Here is a 25,183-nt window from a genome sequence, read left to right as displayed (position 1 = left end):
CAAAAATTGACAGGTTATTCATGAGCAGGAGAGTTTGAAGCGAAATGGTGTTGGGGCAAGGTGACTTGAGGGGTGAAGTAGTTTCGTTCCAAAGTGGCTTTGGTGTGAAAATCATGTGGGATGAGGTGGTGACTGGTGACCTGGTTTTGGTGCAAAGTGACCTTTATGTTTCTTATGCTCTGTGTACAGGATTACATGCATCCCTCCATATCTTTTGTTTACCAAATGTGAGTTAGTTATTTGTGATTTAAATTCAGAGTCCAAGGGGGCATGGACAGGGTCTTGACCTCGAAAGACCTAGGAAGCCATATAAATTCCACATTGTCAACTCACCTCAACTTTATTCAGAAAAATAAAGTGAAGTTTATGTAATAAAGTCTCTTCCATATTTATTTCATTCAAAAAGCATTGAGTATAAATGCAATAGATGAATTTGATTCCAGCAGGTTGGATGTTAAAATGGATGGATAAGGGAATAATTTAGGGAATTGCTTAGGTTATGCATCAGCTGCAGACAGACATGGCTGAAATAATATCAACGTCGTAAATGGACTTTGAAAATGAAGAGAGCTTGCCATTTTATAGGCCAAACCAAATACAACAAGCTTAGGAACTATCTGTGTATTAACCTAAAAAATCCTAATGATAAGTGCCACTACACTATGCCACCCTACAAATTGCAGAGAGCTGTTTAAAAATCTATACAGTATACTGATGTAATAATAGTTTGTTCTTATTGTTTGCCAGTTAACTGTTGTCTTAATGTGTGTGTGAACTGATATTGTGAAAAATACTGTTCTTGTCACAGACCAGAGGAAATACACTCCATTTTGCAAAACACTTTTTACGAAAAATCAAGCTGGCTTATGACTAGTAGTAATGTGCCACACAGAATAGTACTGTTCATGGTTACAGGTTTGTTAGAAAATATACCTGTATCAGCGTATATGCAGGACATTGGACACTGTTACATGACAGGAGGACAAATTTGAGCATGGCTGTTGTTGCAGCTCGTGTCTGAGCTGTTAAGAGTGTTTATCATAACATTGGCAATCGCCTATTATTTTGTATGTTCATTTTTGCATATTGATAGATGAATCTCAGCACAATCATCAGACATCATTTGCAAACAGCCCTATTGGTGTTTTTCATTTTCTCGATCACAAGCCGTTTCTCTTGACTGTGTTTCTGCAACACAGATATAATATGGTTGGATAGCTCTGCATGGCAGGGCCGTGTTGTTGTTATCAGCTGCATCTTGGAGACACAGCCGGTAAACAATGCATGGCCCTGCCACACAGAGCTAATGGCTGCAGTGCTGTGAATGTAAGATTTTGTTGGCGGTCTGTCATCCAAAAGATCCAACATCAAATCTTAATTTAATGTTCAACAGTTTAACATTGTAAAATGGATGTTGTTGTCTCCTAAACATTATCAGTTGTGATAAGTGTAGTGTAATGAATAATGTCATGACAAGGTCACAGTATTGATTGTACAATATTTAGCCGACATGGAAACATTTTTTTTCACAACAGCTGCAGGTAGGTTGCAACACATACAACTGGGGACAATGTTAGTAAACCCATTCCATTTCACTGTTTACCTAACTATTCTTATTGATGTTATGTGGCCATGTGTTTCACCAGGGCGATAGATATACTACCGAGACTATGCCGCTATTCTGAGGCTATTTGGCCGACTCATGCCTTCGCTTAGCTGCAGTACAGTAGCTCGAGGTTTTGCCTGGGTATTTGGGTCGGACGGCCGTCCGACCAAAATACCCAGGCAAAACCTCGAGCTATTGTACTGCAGCTATTTCACAACATGCCAAAAACAATGTCTGGCGCACTTGCAAACTTACAAAGTTCCGAGCGACGACGCTTAACATGGCTGCTCCTTGTATTAAATCGTCTTCGACCGGGACAGTTCTTAAGGTAAGTGAGTCCTCAAAAGATAGATAACCCTTGTACCTGTACGTGTCGACTGTGATGCGCTGCATGAATACATTTCACCCATAGGCGTTCTGTTGACTGGATAGTTTGTAAAAGTGTAGTTTATGCTACGTTCCGACGTTCTGTTCCGTGGCTAAGCTACGGAATAGACGTCGGAGAGTAGCATGAACTACACTTTTACAAACTATCCAGTCATCAGAACGTCTGCGCCACCACCCCCAAATACGTCTTGCAGCATGCCTCACACGAGTGATCGCTCGCATAGATATACGGCTCTCGTCATCGTATGGTTTCAGAAAACGACAATATGGTAATTGAATATCGTAACGTAACTTAGTTAAAACAAGGAATGTTCCTAGGAAACGATGAAATGAAATGTTTTTAACGTAAAATAAACCCTTAGGATAGTTTAATGTCGCATAATAAGAGGCTCTCATCAGCCAACAGTCAAAAAAATATATACCAACAAGGTTTTATGCGGTAAAAGTAACTCGCGCCGCCGTGTACCGTTTCAGAAAACGCATTAGATCTATACGGCCTAATAGCAAAGTTTTATAAGGTATAACTACCTCGCACCGGTGCACCGTTACAGAAAACGTATTATACAATAGTTTAATGACGTATTATAAAAGGCTCTCATCAGCCAACAGTTCAAGAAAATGATAATGGCAAAGTTTTATAAATTATAACTACGTCGCACCGGTGTACCGTTACAAAAAACGTATTATACAATAATTTAATGTCCTAAAACTACATCGCACCGGTGTACCGTTTCAGAAAACGTACTATATAATTGTTCAATGTCGTATTATAATTAGCTGTCATCAGCCAACAGTCTCACAAAACGATAATAGCCAAGTTCTACAAAGAATTAGACATCTCATAAATATACTGAATAAATATTGTAGAACCAAGAACGTAGTATTGAGTTCTATATGGAAAATATTTTCTTTCATGCAAGTGTAAGTTTCTACTAACCACAGCACATGGCATTTTTTCTGCATTGACAGCTACAGAAATCACAAATTTTACGTATTGAGGATTTCATTCACTGGCATGAGATATGTTGTTGCAAAACGAAATGATCAGGAGAATCTTGCGATTTGTAGAACCCAGAAAATATATTAAGTCACATGGCTGTTTGAGCGGTAGAGTAATTATGGTCAGTTAGTCTCTGTTTGAAAAGGTTTCATGTGATTGCTTGTGTCTGAAAAAGTTTCATGTGATCACATGTACCGCCATTCACGCAGAGGCTTTATTAAATACCTGTGACGGGTTTTGATTTGTCTTTTGTTCAAAGATTTATTAAATATGCATGTCAGTTTGCAGCTGAACACAAAAATTGTTTGTAGAAGACTTCCAACAACTGACAAGTACTTACATAGGAAGCTACACAAGCGTTTGGACGATAATCTGTTGTTTTGCCTCGGCCTCTGTTTTAAATAAAAGATGCTCTCTACTACCTCCATGGTAGAACCAAGAAATTAATATCAAATGTCAGGTTACTTTAGAAATACCTAATTGCATTTTGCATTTCTTGTCGAGCGGGGCTCTACGGAGGAAATGGTGATCGTGGTAATTATGTTGTTTATTGTCTTTAAGTTATAAGCGAAGGGTATCACGGTGTACATGAGAATTGGTAATGTTTATGCCCACTTTGCAGGTTTTAACAGATACTAATCCCGGCGACAAACATGAATGACTGATTACACAGGTTCTAAATCAGACAAAGAACTGCAACCAGTAAGTTCATGAGGGAAAGCGGAAGCGCAGTTGCGAGATCACTCAGATCGGCGGTGGGAATAATTGGTGTAAATAAGAAAGATATCGACAAACAGGTGCTGCATTGCAATAGTAATCGCACTGTAAGACATTGCAAGACTTCTCGAGTTTAAAAGTTCGTAAGAAAATGTTGGAAATGTAATAAAATAGTCAGAAAATACACGTACGAATTGTATGTCACCTCATTCGGCGGGTAAATGATGAGAGTATAAGTTTCCAGGCAAGACAATAATTAATACGGGAAAACATGACAGTGTTTTTGCATGAATAAGATTTATAAGAAAATAGCTGATAGCCAGCTAATAGCCACCTAACATTGGCTAATAGCGGCTAAAACGGCTATTAGCTTGAATAGCTGAATAGCCAAGGATTTTGGTATCATAGCAGAATAGCTGAATAGCTGTTCAACAACCCCGAAGCAGCTATTAAGTTTCCGTCATTAGGTCACAAACATAATAACTGAATAGCCGCTAATTATCCCTTGAGTCATTGTTGTGAACTCTCTTAGCTGAATAGCTGCTAAATATGTCAAAGCTGGCTATTTTGGCTATCCAGTAATCCAACACCTTTATGGTGTCAGATATACGTAGTAAACTGCACCCTCTTTCGGTGAACTGCATCCCTTGTGGGATTATTATCCCGATAATCCTGCAGACTCGATAATCCTGCAAAATATTCAGGTCACGCGCGGAAGCACATCTTTCTACTGGGCACTTACACACACGTCTCAAGCGAGCAGAGTGTAAGAGAAAGGCAGATAGGAAACTTATTTATTGTTTTCATATTAGTATTTATTGTCCCTGAATAAAACCCTGTGCACTGATGCTCGCTGGAGGATCCGTATACATTCTTGAGCATACAGATATCGCAAGCAAGGATGATACAAATCAAGAATGCCGTATAATCCCCCCCCCCCCCCGAAATCATTATGTAATTGTTACGGCCTTGCACACTCAACAAACTTATTTCTCAAGACTTAACCAGCAGTTTACACTGTACCACAGGGGCACAAGGCATATTTTGAAAGTCACGAATGATTGCCAATCCACCAAATAGTTCCCATTTTGGTTGGGTCGATTAACAGAAAAATCCAGTAACATTTCAGACTTCATGCCTCACTTAGCAATTTACTTTTGTTATACTGGCCAGAGTTTAAAAAGGATCAAATGGTGCTTTACTATACAATAACACACTTTGTCCCCACAAGCAACGATAGACGTATAATATAGTCATTTGTGTCATGGTGACAAATGTATGCCGGACCTAAAGATTTATTTTCTGTCATAATTCATGTTTCATACCTCAGACATCAGCTGTCAGAGTTTGTTTGCTTTAATGTGACCTGTTTTTTCAGTTGACAGGCCTTTACCATGCCTTTGTTAACACTTTAATGGAAGCACAAATTTTTGATTTCAAGTACAACAATTACACCGAAGAGTGACCCAAGAATGATGTTCAATTGCCTCAATGTCACAGAGAAGTTTTTAATGTCACAGGCAGTTTTTATAACATAGATAAGTCATTCATGTTCATCTATAAGTGGAACTAAAGAGTTCATTCTTTGCCGTTTGGAGAGGTAAAACAACTTTAGAAACAGTGAATTGCTTCAAAACCTTCACATTGTATTAGGGTTTAAGGCCGCGTTCAAAAAAAATGGTGAGGGGGGGTTTGGAGGAATCGCTATTGAAATCTTATTTTTTTTCAGATCCCCCCTCAATACCCTCAAAAATTTTCAAGTCCCCCCCTCAATACCCTCAAAATTTTCAAGTCCCCCCCCCAAATTACCATACAGCCGCATATTTATTAGGAATGCACGCAGAGTAAAAAAAACATGTAATGTGTCGTTCTGCACGCAAATGTTCAACACTATCTCTAATCAGCAGGTTGTAGAGCCTAGGACAAGTTCTTAAATTGATTCATTTTTAAATGCATCAGTGAACTTTTTGGATTTCTCAGTCTAAGCCGACTTGAGTTTATCCAACTCTGGCCAGTTCAATGGCACCAGCTGAAAAGCACACAAAATGACAATCATGAGAGAGAGTATGAAAATTGTGTATTCCTAGCTACGTTTAACCAAATTGTGAAAAAATGAGCACAGTGACCTACCAAATTTTTTTTTTCAAAAGTACAAGACATATACAACTTAGATGCCACTTATAAAATGTTTTACAAAATTGACAATACTGGAAGGTTGAAATATTCCATGAAATTAATGTTTTAATCTCAGAAATTTTGGGTGTAATAATGGCAAATTTGATTAAAAATAAAAGATTCCATTTAGTCACACATTTTTCCATTTAAATTAGAGTCTTTACTGTTCAAAGTTTTACTTTTGTGTTATTGGTACAATGAGATGTGAAAATTTCATTCACTGCATGAACTTGGAATGAATGGTTTCATAGATTGATTTTAAGTGATTTTAGAAAAACTGACTTTTCATCGTATATTTGTATAAGATCAATTATGGTGACCCCATCTTTTTTCTCTAATATTTGATTGTTCTGATATGCCAGAATTCAAAAATCCATGGTAACTGTTAGTCCCCTGGTCTTCTATGTGTTGCTCTCTGGCTGGATCTTGTATACAAGTAATTGTATGTTACACTGTCAATTGAGTGTCCTATGACCGAAACTCTTCTTAAACTACATCAGAGTCAGAGCTACATGTATCACTGTCACTGCCAGTATGTAGTGGCAGGGCAGTAGTTGTATTAACTTTTTATTTTGATAATATTTTTGTTCAGTTTATACAATTGTGTTCTTGTTCTATTCCCTACAGAATGTTGAGCTATCCAGTATTCAGCTTGCCAACACAGCCTACGTGTACAATGCATTTGCATCATTCAATTATCACCAATATTTAGACAAACGGGCTTTGTTGACAAACTGTATATTGTGTTTTTCAGCATGCTGTAGAGAGACACCAAGAAACTGTGTTTGATACATTGCATAGAAATATTGAAAAATTATCAACAGTTGTAGCTCCTGCCCCATTACAAGGCCAACTTGTTCTACGAAAATTGAATGGCATTCATACATTTTTAGACTTTTTCGAGATTAAAGACATAAAATATGACAAAACGGTTCTAGATTTTGTTTAATTATTACTAACATTAGAACCATTGGACAACATCAAAATGTTGAGAGTCAAAATATTTTCAGGTCCCCCCCTATAGGCAGAGCAAAACTTTCAAGTCCCCCCCTCGACTACCCCAAAAATTTTCGAATCTCCCCCCCCCTGAATTCCTCCAGCCCCCCCCCCCCCTCACCACTTTTTTTGAACGCGGCCTAATAGTAACTTATAAACTGCAGGATTTGACCAGAGTCAAAAAAGTAGAAAGGTGACAATACTTGTCAGCCTCACTTCTGATTTATTGAAAAATAAGAATGTCAGACAGTCAGGGACGGTTTCAGATTGTCATATAAGTTAAAGAAACGAAATTCCTCCATTTAGACACAGTCTGAATCCCTGCACAGTGTGTGGAGGGATTCGAACTGTTGATGTTTGATATATGGGTTGTTTTTCCGACAATTTCACTGAGAATTATGCTTCCTGTGAAGACTGCAGTATTCAGTGGTGTTTCGTCAACACACACTGAGAGTGAAATGACGAGGTGGCTGTGTGGTTAAAGCAGGCAGATGCTTAGCAAATTGAAAAAAAAACACACACTTTTTTGTCTTATAATTTGTGAAAGGTTTAGGATACAATGCCACTGTTGGTAAATTGTGTTTGGGAGTGAACACAAAAGTATGACACAAACGAATTGAAAACAGTCTTTTTCTCAGGCTCATGTACACACATCTATGGGGCGCATAGTCCAAGAGCGGAATAGATCACAGGGGACTGTGATTATATCAACTTGTTGTCTTGCTTGGTTGGTTTCGTCACTTTAAGCCCCAAATGCAGAAAACGGACGTATGAGAGACGGAACGTCGGAAATTCTGCGCCCGAGACCGAGCATTCTTATAAGTTTGGATTACGTTGACAACAGACGCACACAGCATCCTACGATAACATGCGCATTACGTTCATCAACATTGCATTTTATTTAACATGCAACGCGAACACTAACTTGCGACCCGCTGCAGACACAGAAAGTTGGTCAAGAGTTCAAATCACAATTAAAAGTAACAACTTTTTCGTAAATTTACATAAGAGTAATTGTCCTGGCTGCTTTGGCACACTAAAAATAGATTTGTCTCATTTTGTACCGCTGAGTCCGACCATCGCAACATTCAGTCTTGGTACAGTGAGGTTACAGGCGCTTTGTTTGAATGATGGATAATTTGGACGTTATTGTACCAGTAAAAGCCACAGGCGCTCCTTAGCTGGGTAGTCTGCTAAATAGATCGATTTTCGGCTCGATCTATCGATCCCGTAGTCAATATGCCTGCCACTGCAACCTAAATACTCACAGTGGCAGGCATATCGACTACGGGATCGATAGATCGAGCCGAAAATCGATCTATTTAGCAGACTACCCAGCTAAGGAGCGCCTGTGGTAAAAGCCCCAATAGCTGCAAATCTTTAATAAACCGATCTCAAAATATCCTTAGTTTTCCTAGAGGTTTCTTTGAATAAGACCCATTAGAGACTGAAAAAGTGTATAACGCTGCGGCCATGACTGTCGTGAGTGGCATGTAAATTCAAAGGTTTTAACGTCATTTTAGATTCCCGCCATTTTAAAAAACTTGTTATATGACAGAGAAAATAAAGATTACAACAACAAAATGTTAGCCACCTATGTGATGCATTCAAGAAAATGACATCATACTTGTTTCTGTTATGATCACGATGTATATGTGCAGGAAAATACTTTTTTTGTATTTTCCCGTGGGGCGCCATTTTATGGGCGCGGCACCCATTTATTATTAAACCTGTTAAAACGTGTAGGCATGGTCCAAATCAGCGAGCAGTGATACTTCAAATACACGTCCTTCAGCAAGTACATTTAAACGAACAAACCCTGGTTTGAAAATAAAATCATGAAAATAATGCGAAAGCAGCTATTGGTAGTTTTGAAATAATCCAGACTTGGGATGACGGCAACTGTGATCAACGGTTTTGCGGAGTTTGCTGCCCGATTCAGTGAGAGCTGGACGCTGACACTGCTTGTTGCATTTCGTCGCAGTCACCAGGAATAATCCCATTGTTATTTTGAACATCCTCGTCTGTTACAGCCCAAACTTTGGCAAAGCATTTCTGACATACCGTTACTGTGATGAAGTGTCAATTTATTTGTGTATGAACGAATTAATACTAGCTTCATTTTAAAGAGCTCGCTGAATCAAGCAAGGTGCGCACAAGTGCACGGTGCGCCGTTGCCCTAATGCAATGATTTGTGTACATCAAACACAAATGTGCTGCTTCAGAGGTGTCTTTCGTCATTGACCCAAACTTATTTTCACCAAGAGGTGAGTTACAGACCCATACTTTTATCTGAGTCTCGAAATTCGGACTTTGGTCTTTGAAACAAAGCGGACTGTTTCGGTTAAGTTTATTTTGGTACGTTCAAATGCACCGACTGGGCAGTTTTCGAAAATACTGGGTTAGGGGGCCGTTTTAGCACTGCTAAAACAGTATTTTAGCATCGGTGGAATGAGCTCTCGCCCGATCAGAATCATGACAGCCCTGCGCCCACACAGAACTTGACGGGGCTCAGAGTGTCGTTTGGGCCTGAAACGACGTTCTGGGCCCCGTCTATTAGTTATGCATAGTTTACTTTACTACTTTAATCGGAGGCGCACTTGACACCTTTTGATCGTCTCAGCAAACGATCGGCTGTTCCAGTTATACGGTAACCACCCGACTAAGACTTATCAAGTGCAGCGCCACTGCCAGTCGCGACGCGTCGACGGCCACTTTCACCTAATTACATATTCATGACATCATCAGCAGATTTCATCAGTCGCTAGATGCTCACGCTTTTCTGTATAAAGTGTGAAAGAGGCTCCCCACCTAACTATCCAAAGATTTTTGTGTCGAGTTTGTTTGGTTCGTTTCAAAAAATGTGTTCCTACATTCTTATCCGATTGTTTGCGTTATAAAAAATGTTTGTTTCGCCTCGGATATTTGTAGGGAAGTTTGGATTAGTGTGTACGGTAATGTTTTGTTTGTGTGGGGAAAGCTTATGGCGAGACGCAGCCGGACCTATGGTGTTACAAAGTTGATAGAGTGGCCCTTTGACGCTTGCGTTTCGAAACCCGAGTGTGGTTTCTCATCAGTCGCAATGTAGATTCTTTCCTTAGTTTGTGTTTGTGAATATTTATTTTAATGTGTTTTAGTGATCTTGCTCATCGAATAGCGAGGCAAGAATATCAATGTTTGGGTCTCGTTGTGAGTCCATTTGGTGGTCTGGTTTGTTTGTTTTTTGTTTCTTTACTTCTGTGAATTTTGTTTTGACTAGTGTGTCTTTTAGGTTTTTATTTCTCTTGTAGGCAATGATTGGTGATTCTGGAAATAGATTCCTTAGAGTTGAGTCCTTCTCCAGTTCAGCCCATGTTTCAAAAGAATTGCCTTAAGATCTTTTGTTTTTATGTAGGGGCTGTAAGTTGTACTGAAGATGAGTTTGTTTGCTGTTTCCTTACGTGTAATTGTACGGTTTGTTAGTGTGTTACGAATACTGTGGTTTATTTTATCTGTTATATTCGTGATTTCGTTGTTTTTGTATTCTCTGTCGAGTAGTTTTGTTTCTAAAGAAAGCGACTTTTTTAGTAATGGCGCATGTAGCATGATATAATATGATTTCCTATTTTTGCTTTATCTGTTGAAATATCCAGCGAGGAATCACGAAGAGACGTGCCTGCAGTGAACACTATTCTACAACTTGTAAAATTGTGCAGCGCAGCATCTGTAGGTGTATTTTTGCATCGTCCCTAGATTCAAGGTCAGGTGTTGCGTAACTTCAGAAATGCAATAACTCAAAAGAGTTGTTTTATTCAACAAACTTTCAATAACTGAGATAGTATACACTCAAAAATGGCGACAACACAACCGGGACGAGCAAAAAAGGTTAGGACAATAACATTCTTATTCACAAATCGGACTTTTCAAACAAAAACACACCAAAAGTTGTATATCTCGACGCCCATTTCACCACTATGGTTCGCCCCAAACCCATCGTTATCTGGTGATGGTGGACCTATCTACAGGGACTTTGGGTGCACAGGCTAAAGGCATGGATGTCCATCTTTCGTGAATTCAATCTGTTCCGGTCTATTCAGCGCAGGCTGAGATGGATTTCTATCATAATTTTGTCACCAGTACGTTGTCAATGTTGAGCGTGATGGGAGGTTCAGCAAGTTGGGGTTGGTGTACTTCCGTTAGAGGGCGCTCTTCTTCGAACGAGACGTCGTGGACGCTTTGAGAATCCTGTGAAAAATTTGACATTTTTATGCATTAAACTTTGGATAAATACCACCAGCTTGTTTTCGGTGGCGGCGCACTTCACTCCAGGCTGCTCTGGTGAGAGAGAACCCAATACACAATGAACAGGCTTATCGAACACAATATCCAAGACTCCTCGTGCACAACGCGAATGGAACGGGTGCTTTTCATTACTTTGCATGCCAGGGTGATTTTAATCTGCGTATATGTTTGGAAATTTCAAAAATTGAGCAATATAAGTTTACCGTTTATGACATATGTATGTGATACTTTTTATCAGTCCCATGATGGTGGCAAGGGCGATGGCTATGACAACAACACATGCCCAGGCGGCTCACCATAGCTATCGTTCTCATAGCCCTGCGTACAGGTCTGTGTGTTCCCGGCGTTATACGGCCTCCACCACACGCCGGGAACACACAGACCTGTACGCAGGGCTATCGTTCTCACTGCTGTTATCCGAATGCACAGCCGCTGCCACTATGAGTGTGATCCACGGGATTCATAATTGTTTAGCCCCAAATGTTGATATTATGTATCATGACATGGGGAATTTTAAAACAATGTCCATAGCGTACCATTTTTTCTGGTTCCACGTCGTTCAAGTTGAAGTTCTCGTCGGTCCATCGATCCTGAAAGTCGAGCAGCTGATTATGCTTGATTCGCGCATGCGGAATATGGTACGGCGTGGGTCGGCGTTCAAGGATGCTGGCATTCTGAAATTACAGGTAATATATTTTAAGCAACGAAGGGCAATAGACAATAACAAACAAAGTAATTGGGACAGATATTGGGACTCAAAACTTTCGTAATACATCCTGGTCTACCGCTTATGGGGCTCATTTGGAAGCTCGTTGAGCGAATAGAATTTTCATCTGCTTATTTTTGTGAAAATCCAAAATTTTATTTTCCTCCATGGAGTTAACACAGGAATGGCGCCTAATTTGAATTTCAGGTGTCGGTAAATATTGGGTATTTTTTTTTTTATGTACCAAATTCTACACGGTGACCCCAGGTTTTTATTCTGTATTTCGTAAGAGAGCCTGAAAGTTTCTGTACTGTTAATTTGAGCAAAAATTTTAGTCTTTCAATTTCGAGATGCATTTTACTTTCAACTTTCAACCTGTTAGAAATATAATATTCTAATCAACTGACACTGTGTTAACTTTGTGTGATTACGACTTATAAGCATGCTCTCCGAAGCTCAAGAGTTTACAACTGCCAAATTTGCTTCCAAATAATTACAAGTCCTGACGAACTCTCGTATCAAACTCTTTCCTGCTAGTTTCGTTCACATTTCATGCGTCGGTACTTACCTGCTTCGCTCGGAGAGCGACCTCTCCACGTCGTAACGGCAAGATTAGCGCACAGAAGATGAACAGGAAAGCTAGAAGTGATGCAACTAGACCGATACTTGTACCGAGTATACTGAGATAATGAACTGAAAACAGGAACAGAAAAGCAAAATTTACCGCAACATTGATAATCTCTCTCTCTCTCTCTCTCTCGCTCTCGCTCTCGCTCGCTCGCTCGCTCTATGCAGGTAAGATCTGATCGTATGACTCCTCTATGATTCCATTTGGAGAAGGGTGAAAAAATACGTACCAAAGACAAAATCGATGAACGCATTAGCATTGTCTTCGTTGCTACCCTGGCGATCGTAGAGGGCTAGAATCATTATGTTGACAAAACACAGTAATATCACTATTGCTGAAATACTCAACATCGCCAGGACCTGGAACATCTTTCGAAAAGACAAAAAGAATTTGAAGAAATCTACGTCACATCTTGAGAAATTGCTTCTTGCTGCTTATGTGGGCAAAATAGATTATTAATGATACCTTACCAGAGAACACCCGCCTGCAAGTTGGAATAATGTACGTATACATTTATATGGTGTTCTTGTGAGAGGAGAGAGTCAATTTATTACTCATTGTAGACCATTTACGAGAAAATGGCAAAATGATCGCATAGTTGCCTTATTGCCTTGTATCTGAGCTCTTTCAAGAAGAAATAATCTTTTCCATGCATTATAATTGGGAATGGTTTTAGATGAATTTTCGAAGAACGTAACCGTTTTGTCGTAGTGCAACGCACGAGACACGTTTAGATCTGTGAATAGAGGGACCGTGATCTCATCAAGTATTAGGTTACACCTGATTCTTCTGAAGTGTGTGGTCAAATTGCAGGTGAGTGCAGTCCTACCTTTCTGTAGGTACTTGATTCTTTTCTCGGGAACACACTCAGCGCTATCATTGTCACGGCGGCAGCTACGATCTGCGAATAAATAAAGAAGAACGGAACTGAGGAGTCGATACGACTCTGTCCAGATCGTTCAATGGAGGTCGTCTTCGAGGCACCGAATTTAACGACTTTTACCAACACCAAAATTACGTCAATAAAATTTTAATTTTAATGTGCAACACAGCAATATTTAAAATATTTCACTTGATGGTCGCATCGCGCTATCGTAAGTAAGAACACATTACGTCAACATGTAATACTAACAATCAGTGTGTGTGTCGGCCAATCATAAAATATCTCTACAGCATCAAAATATAAATCACATCGCGCAATAAATTGGCCACAATATACATGAAAATGCATTTTCTGGAATTGAAAAATACATGTTATGAAATGTGACTTCTTCTCAGCGGTTGGAATTCTCAGGTCATCGAGGGACTGTGATCGCAGTATTAATAGAGTGGTTGTTTGCGCTCAGGATATTGCAAGTAATATTCGTCCAGGAGTTATGATCAATAAGTGTAATGTATTAAACTTTTTATTATACAAGCCTTATCTGTGTTCCTATTCCTCGCTATATCTGTAAAGTATGTCAAAGAAAACAGTCTATATCTGTTAATTACCCTCCCTAACCCCCTTCATTAATTTGTTCTACCGATCGCCCTGACCGAGGGAGTCAAAGGGAGGCAAGGTTTTATAAGCTAACATGAGAGACACCTAAGAAGTTCTTCACTGTTTTCGTCAGGAGTATTTGGCCAGGTGTTCCTTCGGTTGCACCAGATCATATTTTACATGATATCTCAGAAGAGTACTTATGATAATTCGCGCCTCGTACCATAATTGGAACTTTCAGCCGTTCTCTTTCAAGAGGAAGATTTGGTACTTGAGAAATAAAGTATACAATATTTGCTGACACTTGAAATTCAAGATGGCTGCCATTCCTATGTCAACTCTAGGGGGGGGGGAATTCTACTCTTGATTTTCACAAAAGTAAACGTTTAAAGAATTGTCGTTACTTCATAAGCTTCAAAATGAGCCCCCAAAAATTGGTGGGCAACAATATTGTAAAAGTTTGAGAGTCCTGATATAAGTCTAAGAAGCGCATTCCATTTCTGATATTGGGAAAAGGTAAAAATCACACATCGAAGTAGAGGAAAAAGTCAACAGGTTTTCGGTACAGTAAATTTAACGAATTTAAGACTGAATGGTAGAGATCACTCAGGATGACTGTACAGCATTGTATCGCTTTTAACTTTGAAGCAAAGGTGGGAATCTGAAGAACGGTTGTGTTTTAGCTGTCAAGTTTAATACAAAGAAAGTGTTAGTTGACATAATTTTAGAAGTGGCTTCCCCATGGGATGATGACGTCATATAGGCGAACAGCGACAGTACCTCGAACGTCCAGATATGACGGACGCGGACAGCAGTATCCTTCAGTGACTTTACAACAATGATCTGGCGACTACCTGCAAGTAAGTACCGCCGCACAGTAAGTGAGGCTACCCACAATTCTCCATGATCTGTACACACGGAGATCACTCACTGAACTGAAGCAAATTTCTTCTGTACACAGAACTGCTCGGTCCATATTTCAAAATTCTGGCAACATAGTTCTGATAATCGTAATTTTCTGATTTCTCACTGCGAATAATGAGGAGATCAACCCCTTTTCCACGGAGGAGATAGCAATTTTGTAATTTTATCGACATAGATTTTTGACAGCCATACACAATATTTTCAAGGAAACTAAGGGAATAAGTTGCATCTGTGTTGGCAAAAGAAAGGATATTGATTTTTTTTTTAATGTCCATGATGACAAAGGAAATTTGCATGTCTGACAGGTGGTATGATGAGACCATCTTAGTTGCTGATAACTTTATCTTGACAAGTGTGCAATTTTTAGTACCTCCTAACATCGACTTCTCATTCAATTCACTCTTGAATTTTAAACATAATCAATAATTTTGGAACATAATTTTAACAAGTTATCCTGAACTTAAATTGTAAGTTAAAAATTGTTAAGAAACTGATAAAATTGAAAAAGCCTTAAGCAAAAAAAGTCTGAGTGAACACATCAAGGGGAATTGTGGGTAGCCTCACTTACTGTGCGCCGTTGCGAGTCTTCGGTGTTCTGTCCGTGGCATGTATGACGTCATCAGTTTGTGGCCACACCACAACATGACTTTATTCCCCTTCATTTTTTTTCTGAATTGACGAAGGCTACTTACAAATATTCCTATCCAGACACTGCAGCCGTTGGTTACGTTCGCGTCGTCCATGCCACCGAGAATTCCGATTGTCGTCAACATGGCTCCTGATATTACGTACAGCAGGGCGAACAGAACACACGCAAATATGCGTGCCTGTATGCCTCTACACACCAACGTCATTTATGGATAAGGTTACCCTTAATTGCTATGGTAACACCTGGAATATATGCGAAAAATCACACTTTGGTTCAATATTAGCTCTTTGCGAACAGGTAAGGTGTCAAATCTGTAATTGTACATTTCTATATATTCTGTGTCGGTAGAAAGTTGTTAGTCGGTTGCTTTGACAAGCACTGAAATCAAACCTGAAAAGATTTTCATCGACTTTGCATCGCGTAGATTGTGTCCCACGTGTGTTGTCACAACCGTGGTGGTATGTCAAATCCTTCAACAGCATTGCACGAGCTTACTTTTGATCAACTTTTTCCTGGCCATGATTTTTGTGGCAATCAATTTTCGTTCCGACCTGTTGCAGTGAGTCGGATCTTTGAAGACTGCAGTACAGATCGTAGTGAGTACAGCAGTATGGGATACTCGAACACGTTTTAGTAGCCCAGTACTCAAAATTTATCAGTCACTCTACGACTATTTCTCTTTTGCAAGTTATCGTGAATCGTCGTCCAAAAAAAAAAGTTAGAAAAAGACCCAGCCGACTTCCAACGTTGGTAAATTACTGGAAAAATCAAACTAAGATACCTAGCTTACCAGTAGAAATTGAGGTCGTATTTTCGTTGACAGCAACTCACGTATCCACGGTCTAATGATGCAGAATCACATATCGAGCAGAATGAGAGTTTTTGTTTGCCGGACTCTCTGCAACAGGTGCTGATCTCCACAGTTTCTGGTGCAAGGGTTTGTATAACTGTACTGAAACAGTGACGTAATCTGAGATACAGGAATTATTCTCATTGGTTGAAGTCCGAAAAATGCAACAGGTGCTTCCAGGTGGCGCGCGCCAGTTTTGTCGTCAGCAGGCCCGGGCAAATATGTGCATTGATTTGAATAGGAACGTCCCGGGGAGTTAGCGGGCGTGTGAACGATGGACTGACCGGTTTCCATAGTTACCCGGTCCGGTGAAGCCCTTCGACGTTTTCGATGTCAAAGTAGACGCTTAACGCGCACTGCTATTTTGACTTTCGTTAAAATCTGTTTGATGCAGCTCGATAATGGTAAAATTGTTTGCAAATGCCCTGCATGTAACTAAATGTCATATAACGTAAACTGTAAAACGCATGTAATAAAAATATTATCGCCTGATTACATGGGTTTATGTGCCCTCGCAGCAGGAGACAATTTGCCCTCCTGGCGTCGGGCAAATTGTCACCTACTGTCAGGCACATAAACCCATGTATTCAGGCAATAATTAATAATAACACATGAGAGCGAGGGCAAGATCACGATTTATTGCCTGCCCAAGGGATGGTGGTCATGATCGAAATATTGATGATGCCCGAGCCGTAGGCGAGGCATCATCAATATTTCGATCATGACCACCAGCCCGAGGGCAGGCAAAAAAAATCGTGATCTTGCCCAGCTCTCATGTGTTATTATTTTATTACACCCCGAACAAGCAAACATGCAAAGAAACAAAAACACAACGACTTCTTCGAGTACAGTTCGCCTTCCGATTCCGGACCTCAGCGTAAAATGTTGTCAGTGCCGAGTCTAGGGTTGCCGCTAAGTTTTGCCGACTCCTCGGTGGCGTATCCAAATTTGTTGCTTGCATAGTCGCTGAACACAAAAATTGCATTCCTTGTTGCCATTTTCGTTCGTTTGCTGTTTACTTGCATCAAAATACCGTCTAACTGTGCCGGTGACAACTCTGCATGACGTTTTGCAGCCATAAGTTGCCAACTACAAAAGTACAACAAGCGAACGACAATTTGTTTTGCGCAGAAAGGATGCGCAGTAAGTAAAATGACGTCATCCATGTAATATCATATGCAGGGGCATCATCACATTCGCAGGAGGGCATCATCACGTTCTTCTACATGTCACGTGAGTCGTGTTTAACCAATGGCAGTGCACGCTGAATGAGTGAGGGGTATTAATATATAATATCAACACGCAGGCTTTCTCTGCATTTTCGATTAATATCTGCAACATTCCAATCTGTGCTAAAATTCATTGTAACACGACATTTCTTACAGGCAAGTCGTGACAGCATTCTTTTTTCACTGCTATGTTAAAACATTCCATATACATACTTAGAGGGCTTCTTTGTGAAAGCAGTAGATTTCTATCATTCATATGCAAACAAATTTGTCCGGAAATTTTGACTTTTCGGTAACTACTTTTACGTGAACTGCGGCTGGTGCTTTGTTTCCAACGATGTTTTGGTTGAAACTATTGACCTAAAGGTCATACGTCGGAGGATGCGGCTTCGTGAAGGCTGCGCCGGCAGCATCAGATGTGTTGCTATCCACATTTATCCACATTGCGATCGCCACAATCGCACCTGTTTAGGGAGTGTTCCGTTATTATGGCCAGGGGTGGGCAGGCAAATTCTTCCTGCGCATCAGTCAAAATAAGTGAACCCCCCTACCAATTGCACCAAAAAATTAATGACCCCCCTTTTAAGATGACAAAAATTTCATTACAACCCCCCCCCCCCCCCCCCCCCCCCCTTCGCTTGAGTAAAGCTGCACACACAAACACCTTTTGGGGGCATGATAGAATAAAAAAAAAGATTCCCAGTGTTTTTCAAATGACCCTCCTTACAAGCTCACAAGTTGTTAATGTTCAAATTTCCCTTCTGACTTGCTATAATTTTGAAATTACCCCTCAAAGGGATTGGACAGAAATTACAGGTGGATTGCATTATATTTTTGCGCAAGCATATGTGTACAAAATTTTGATATTTGGATTTAATTGATAATCTGCTGTTGATAATGTTGATTCACTATACATGGTAGTCTATGAGAAAACTATGTAATACATTTTCAATACAAAATTATATCTATGCTCTATTTATAGATATTTGATAACTGACCTAATTGTACTTCATTGGGATAGGGTTGTTACAACTGGTATGTGGACACAACTTTGAATTTACCAACAATGTTCATCCACTATACATGGGAGTCTATGATAAAATTGTTAATTATTTTTTTCCAATGAAAAACTTGCTATACCTGTGGATATACAGATGTTCAATAATTAACACAATTTTACTTGATTAGAATACGATGGTGCATATTATATGTACAAGAAATCTGACTTTGGAATTTCACTGAAAATGTTCATCCACTATATAGGGGAGTCTATGAGGAAGCTATGAACAATTTTTTTTCAATACAAAAATAGGTAAACCCATGTATTTATGTAATCTCGATTATTAATATTAATGTACTTGATTCGACTATGGTGGCAGCAAATGGATTTGTTCGCCAGAAATTGGATTTTGGACTAATGATTTCATTGAAATGTAGATTCACTGTACATGGGAGTCTATGAGGAAACTATGAACAATGATTTTTCCAAAACAAAAATAGGTAAATTTATTTATGTACTCTCGATTATTAATATTAATGTACTTGATTAGACTATAGTGGTTACAAATGGATATGTGTGCAAGAAATTGGATGTTAGAAATTCACCGAAATGTTGATTCATAATACATGGTAGTCTATGAGGAGACTATGAATAATTGTTTTCCAATACAAAACTATCTAAATCCGTGTATTTATAGACGTTTGATAATTCATTTTAAAGTACTTAGTTAGACTAGGATGGTTAAAGGTTGATATGTGTCGATTTTGGAATTTCATCAAAATGTTGATTCACTATACATTGGAGTCTATGAGAAAACTATGAATAATCTTTTTACAATGCTTAATTAATTTGTGCTTTAATTGGTGTTTGATAATCGATACAAATGTACTTGATACAAATAGGGTATTTGAAAGTTCAGATGTTGACAACAAGTATGATATTGGAATTTCACCTAAAAGTACAATTTCACTTTTCATGGTACTATTAGTCTACAGGTAACTGTTAAATAATTTCCCTGACAGAACTTGCTATATCTCTAATATGTAAGTAATAGGAATTGTTCATTGCCCTCAGTGAGCTTGATTTACAATAAGACAAGCCTCAGTATTGCAAAGTCAAAATGTTCATGTGACAGATAATTATACTTTTGTTCAGTTTTAGTTAACTGACTTCAGAGAATGAAATCATGCAGCAAATCATTTTATCTCCAAGAATATTTCTGAACACTGAAAGTGCTTTTTGACAAGACGGATACTTTAGAAAATTAAGCGACCCCCCCCCCCTCTGAGCTGTTGGAAAAATACATGACCCCCCCCCCCCTGCAGTTTTCAAATTTAAGGTGACACCCCCTACCCCCCGGATTTTGCCGGCCCACCCCCGGCCGTGATAACTGATCGCTCCCTTCAGTTAATGCATCCTCCCTTCCCCCTTCCGGCTGGTTGGACGAACATTGCCGAACTGCCCATACATAAAATGCTGCCCTCTACGTCAAAATTTTAGGTTTGGCTGGAATTCCGACGGGCCCACCAATTACTACGGTAGTATTTGACAACTTCCGTAAGCACACGACACAAACATCAGTGAAAGTGGTGAAAACCATCTGTTGAAATTGTGTGGTGGAAAAATTGGTACACTTTATGACTTATTACATTAATTCACACTTTATTTACACATACATTTAAAACATTTTATATGGTCAAATCTTAAAACTTTCGTGTTTCTACCTTGATTTTACTAACTTGACTTTTCCATCCAGCATAATGCACTTATTCATTTGCCTGTATACCATAATGCCATGGTGGATTTTCAACAAAGTTTACAGCTGTATCTACAAATAATTATTTTACATTTGTTAATGTATGTCAATGGTATTGTCATGCTTCACCTATGCATCATTGTTTCATACTCCATCCTTAAAATGAACCTGCCATTGCTTGCACCAGGGTTGCCGATATGTCCAATTCCTTGCACAAATCACTTCTTATCACTTGGCCATCTTCATATCAGAATCCATGTCTTTTCCAAATGATTAAAATGAAATTGACTGTGAACCAGTAAATTCAATTTGCATATATCACTCTGTACAGCCAGAACAAAATAAACCAAATCACAATTATTTTTCAAAACTAAAGACAAACCTCGTATCTTAGAGCTTCGATTAACATGTGGTCGATTGATTCTTGAGTATATTTATCATTTTTTCAAAGTACAAGCCCTTGGGCCAAAACAAAAGGAACAAGTTTATGGTATGTATTTTGGACATTTGGAAGACAACAAATTAAAGACCCTGTAAAACCCTGCAGCAATTCACTGCATATCAGCATTGGCAGAATTTAAATTCAGAGACTCACTATGTAATAATTTGTATGGTCACACTGTTTTTCTGCTTTCTAGGAAACACATTCATTGTCAGCCATTGCTGCAAGTATCAGTGAATAAATCGTTATGGGTAGAAAACTTTATAAAGCTTTACTTGGCTTCATTATCGGTTTGTTATTATGCATTTCATTTGCAGAAAACTGTCATGAAAACTATAACGGTATTTAACCCTTAGAATATGACCTGCTCACAGCAAAAACTAAACCTTTGTAGAAAAAAGCAACAGTAACAAGTCAGATCAGAATGTATTGATAAAAGTGATTATCAAAAGAACTGACTATTATTAAAAGCAATGGCCTGTAATTGACAGCAAAACTGAAGTGAAATGTATCACACATCAGTCACATGATCTGAAATATGTGCAGATTACTCAACTTTCTTTCAAAGTTACAAATATGATACCTGGGCTTCTCTGTCACCAAGTTCATTTCCGCTGACATTTATAACAGAAGCAATGGTAAAATATATCAAAGAAACTCAAACAAAACCAAAAATTACAGAGGGCACCCTTGCAGGCCCTCCAGAACTAACTACTCAATCCTATAGAAAGTTACATAAAAAAGTATGATATCATATTTTTTGCATTGAAAATTGCATAAATCCTTCGAGTATTTAATTTTCTTTCTCATTCCAAACAAGCCACCGCATACAAGTAAAACTTAAACTGTCAACTGAGTTGTCAAACTTCACCAGCAAACATAGGTTAGCAACTGATCTCTGACCATTACTGCAGAACACTGGGGTCAGTGGAGATGTATTGCAAATAAACACTATCATAGGGGGTATTTCCCCATATTTACAAACCACAGAAAGCACCCCAGGATCAGAACATAATTACCCTAGGGACAGCTAGACCCACTTTCCTTCACCTGCACTAATAATCGTACATAATGATGATACTGAATGTTGACAAAAGCACTAATAATCGTACATAATGATGATACTGAATGTTGACAAAAGCTATTTTGACTGACAAGCAGACCTGATCTTAACTCGCATTAAAAAAAGCAAATGCAATTAAGAAATTTTGACCACAGTGATGACAGACTATATTTTGTCCCAACGATTCTAAATTGAGATATTGATTTCAACATCTACATAAATTTCATAATGATGCAATCATCAATTTTACATACTTATAGTTTTGGGGGTTTTTTTGCTTTTCAAAAGCTTTTCCTTTATTTCTCAAAGAATATATTTTCAAATATCTCTTGAAAAGCACATTTTTGAATGACAAACCCTTTTCAGCTGCAGATAGTACATGCCTTGAAATTGAATGGCTAAACTTATGCCTAAACTTTAGTCAATCGCAAGTGGCAGACCAAACAAGCATTGTAAAAGTTGGAGAGTCCAATTATCTGTCCCTGAGGTACATTCTGTTTTTTGTTTTACCTAAAACCTGCAAGAACATACCATGACTTCAGTTGCAACAGTCCTATTTTCATCGAAGTCTCTAAATATGTGATTGAGTAGAAATAATAGCACGAAGGAGAAAATTGCTACACGTCAGGAAACTTATCATTTCACTTTCATGCACTGTGTCAAAGAATGTACCCTGCTTGAATATCTCATCTAGTTTCTTGTATACTGTCTTGTCTCTTACATTACTAGTCCTACCATCCTGGCCCAATTTGCAGAATCTCTCTGAATTTCACTGTTGATAAAAATATGGTTTTCAGCATAAAGTTTGAATCAAAGTTAGCATTCAAGTGACATGATCATTGCAAAATTTTTTGCACCTCCCCCCCAAAAAGAATATAAAAGCATACTAAGGAAATTTCTGTCTGAAGCTGATGGCAAGTTCCGATTTCAGAGTTTTTTAATCATGCGAGTGGTGGAGACAGGGTTAAAGTTTGGATCCTTCATTCTGAATGGTCAGTTGCTGCATCTCCATGAGACTGGCAGCCAATGAGATGGCCAGTTTCTGTGCGTCCGTCTCGGGGCTGGTGTTGAATGCCGAGAGGACGAAATTGATGTGCGTTTCTCGGGGGTTGTAACAGACACCATAGCCATCGGGAACAACAGGTCCAAAACACATCACCAAGTCAAACTTTGATGGAACCTGAATGTAAGACATGGGAAAAGCAGAAAATTAGTAACTGATAACAAAAATTGGCCCTCTCTCTTCAGAAAGGTCAAAAGTTCACATCTGGCATGTTGAATCCAGGTCAGGATGAGGCTTTTATCTCAGAACACGCATTTCACATGACCTGACATAAGCTATGTTTGATTTCACCAACATGTTTTGACCTATACCTAAATGTTATCAACTATTACATGTACTTTGCACACGACACACAGGCTGTGGTGCCAAATTGGACAGTAAGATTTCAACAACATTTTGTGGGCAAAATAAGAGACTGTATTTTACAGACAAAAAAACCTATAAAAAAACGGCCATAGTTGCAGCTGATGGAGCTGAAACAAATTTTTACTGATTTGACGTCAGGGCCTGGGAAGATTTTGTGACTTTTGTGGAATGATACATTGTTAAAAAGGGGCAAGTCATTTATCAGTTTTATCTGAAAGCAAATTGATTAACTTGATAAAATTTTCAATGGGAAGCAAAGGGCTAACACCATGTAAGTACTAAACGTCAACAAGAACTAATCCAAAAAACATAGGGCCAAAGTCCCTGAAGCTACTATAGACATGGATACATGACTGTATGAAATTATCTCACTAAGGTCATCCTAGGGACTTGTAAACCAAATATTAAAGCTGTCTGACCAGCGGTTTTGAAAAAAAAAGCGACTCAACAGATGACAGAGCTCTGCTGCGTTATGTAGAGAATAACCTTTTGTGACACATGTATTGATGAAGAAGGTGGATATCTTTGATAGCTCATTTCAGGATGGCCTCACCAAAAATGGAAAAAAAAATTCCGTAAACATACAGATTTGCATATTTCATCACAATTTAACAAATCTAAGTTGGGTTATCCCTAGGGACCTGTATACCAAATAACAAAGCTGTCTGACCAGCGGTTATGAAGAAGAAGAGTTTTTACCAAAAACGCGTTATTTTGGCATTAATTTGCCTATTTTCAACAATATCAAAAAATTAAAACAGTTTCTCAAAATCCTATTTTTCATCTACACAACAAATATCAAATCAGTAAGTACTGCGGTTCTCAAGATATTTGAGTGGACGGACGCCTTACAAACGGACATACATACATACATACATACATACATACATACAGACTGACGACGGACGCCGGACTGATACCCATCCCAATAGCTTCTATAGACTATAGTCTATAGTAGCTAACCAGGCATTGACAACTGCTTCTTTAAAAAGAAAATGCAACTGCTCCTGAGAGAATCTTCTGTAAAGCCACTGGGAAGCTGATTCCTGTCACAATACTCTATCATTACACACTAATGCTTGCAAGTTCCCAAAGCTAAATTTCTTGCCACATCTACTTGAATGCCTCCCCAAAGAAAGCACTGAAAATCATGGTTTTGGTGTGTAATAGATGCCAGGCAAGCAGTAAGAAGGTAAAACGAGACCAACCTGGCTGGTTGAGAGTTTAAAATGCATGGCTGTCTGATAGGCTGGGTCCATGAAGATTTCAGGAACATTGAGTCCACTTTCTATTGCAGTCAGTTTCAACCCCAGCAAGTGTCTGTCTATCACATCACCAAAGAGGGCCTGAAATTCAAAAGAATGATTTGACACATCTTCCTAATATATATCACCGAGATTTTTACCGATTGGACCTGATAGTGATGGCATGTGCTGCAGCTGTGTTTATAACAGTGATCTTCTCTTTACCTTGATTTGAATGCTGATTTGGAATGAGTTGACCGGGAAAAGGTTTAAAGTTAAAATGCTGACAAAAGCATCAGATTGCACACTCTGATGTGAACTTAAGACAGACATGGATCAAATCACACATTTTGCTTGACACATGTTCTGCACGTCTCTTTTTCTAATCACAAAGGCTCAGGGGTGCCATTGAAAAATGAACACCAAGAATGACATTGAGTGGCCTACTTCATTGGTGTATGTCTTGTGTGCTTCTACAGCTTTCCTGAGTAGCCTGTACTTTTCACTGGGCTGCAAGAAAAAAAATAATAAAATGTCAATCCCCTAATAATCTAACAAGAACAGAGAATGGTAGTCAGACAATTTTCACAGAAAACTCACACAATGGTACATTTACTTCTT

At 38.9% G+C, this 25,183-nt stretch overlaps 3 protein-coding genes across 7 annotated transcripts in view; all 3 read right to left on the bottom strand.

The window, feature by feature from the left end:
- Nucleotides 1-2,104, bottom strand: part of LOC139114060 (carnitine O-acetyltransferase-like) — an 85,028-nt gene extending 82,924 nt beyond the window's left edge. For both annotated transcript variants that reach the window (XM_070675556.1, XM_070675557.1), the window contains exon 1: nt 1,862-2,104. In XM_070675556.1, the coding sequence (XP_070531657.1) occupies nt 1,862-1,999 (138 nt within the window). In that variant the 5' untranslated portion in view covers nt 2,000-2,104. The remainder of the gene's footprint in view (nt 1-1,861) is intronic.
- An 8,546-nt stretch (nt 2,105-10,650) lies between these two features.
- On the bottom strand, nt 10,651-16,958 carry LOC139114885 (uncharacterized). The gene is made up of 7 exons (XM_070676816.1): nt 16,340-16,958; nt 15,593-15,791; nt 13,326-13,397; nt 12,726-12,864; nt 12,437-12,561; nt 11,699-11,836; nt 10,651-11,105 (listed from the first exon to the last, which is right to left on the bottom strand). The coding sequence occupies exons 2-7, from the start codon at nt 15,752-15,754 to the stop codon at nt 10,980-10,982; spliced, it is 762 nt and encodes a 253-aa protein (XP_070532917.1). The 5' UTR covers nt 15,755-15,791; nt 16,340-16,958; the 3' UTR covers nt 10,651-10,979.
- A 3,312-nt stretch (nt 16,959-20,270) lies between these two features.
- LOC139114061 (carnitine O-acetyltransferase-like) overlaps nt 20,271-25,183 on the bottom strand; it is a 28,410-nt gene continuing 23,497 nt past the window's right edge. For all 4 annotated transcript variants that reach the window (XM_070675560.1, XM_070675561.1, XM_070675558.1 and 1 more), the window contains 3 exons: nt 25,010-25,072; nt 24,527-24,664; nt 20,271-23,069 (listed from right to left, as the gene is read on the bottom strand). In XM_070675560.1, coding sequence (XP_070531661.1) covers nt 22,854-23,069; nt 24,527-24,664; nt 25,010-25,072 — 417 coding nt within the window. In that variant the 3' untranslated portion in view covers nt 20,271-22,853. The remainder of the gene's footprint in view (nt 23,070-24,526; nt 24,665-25,009; nt 25,073-25,183) is intronic.

The sequence above is a fragment of the Ptychodera flava genome, chromosome 16, assembly GCF_041260155.1.
Source record: "Ptychodera flava strain L36383 chromosome 16, AS_Pfla_20210202, whole genome shotgun sequence".
NCBI lineage: Eukaryota > Metazoa > Hemichordata > Enteropneusta > Ptychoderidae > Ptychodera > Ptychodera flava.
The sequence above is the reverse complement of the archived record's forward strand: the minus strand, read 5'-3'. Positions and strand labels throughout refer to the sequence as shown.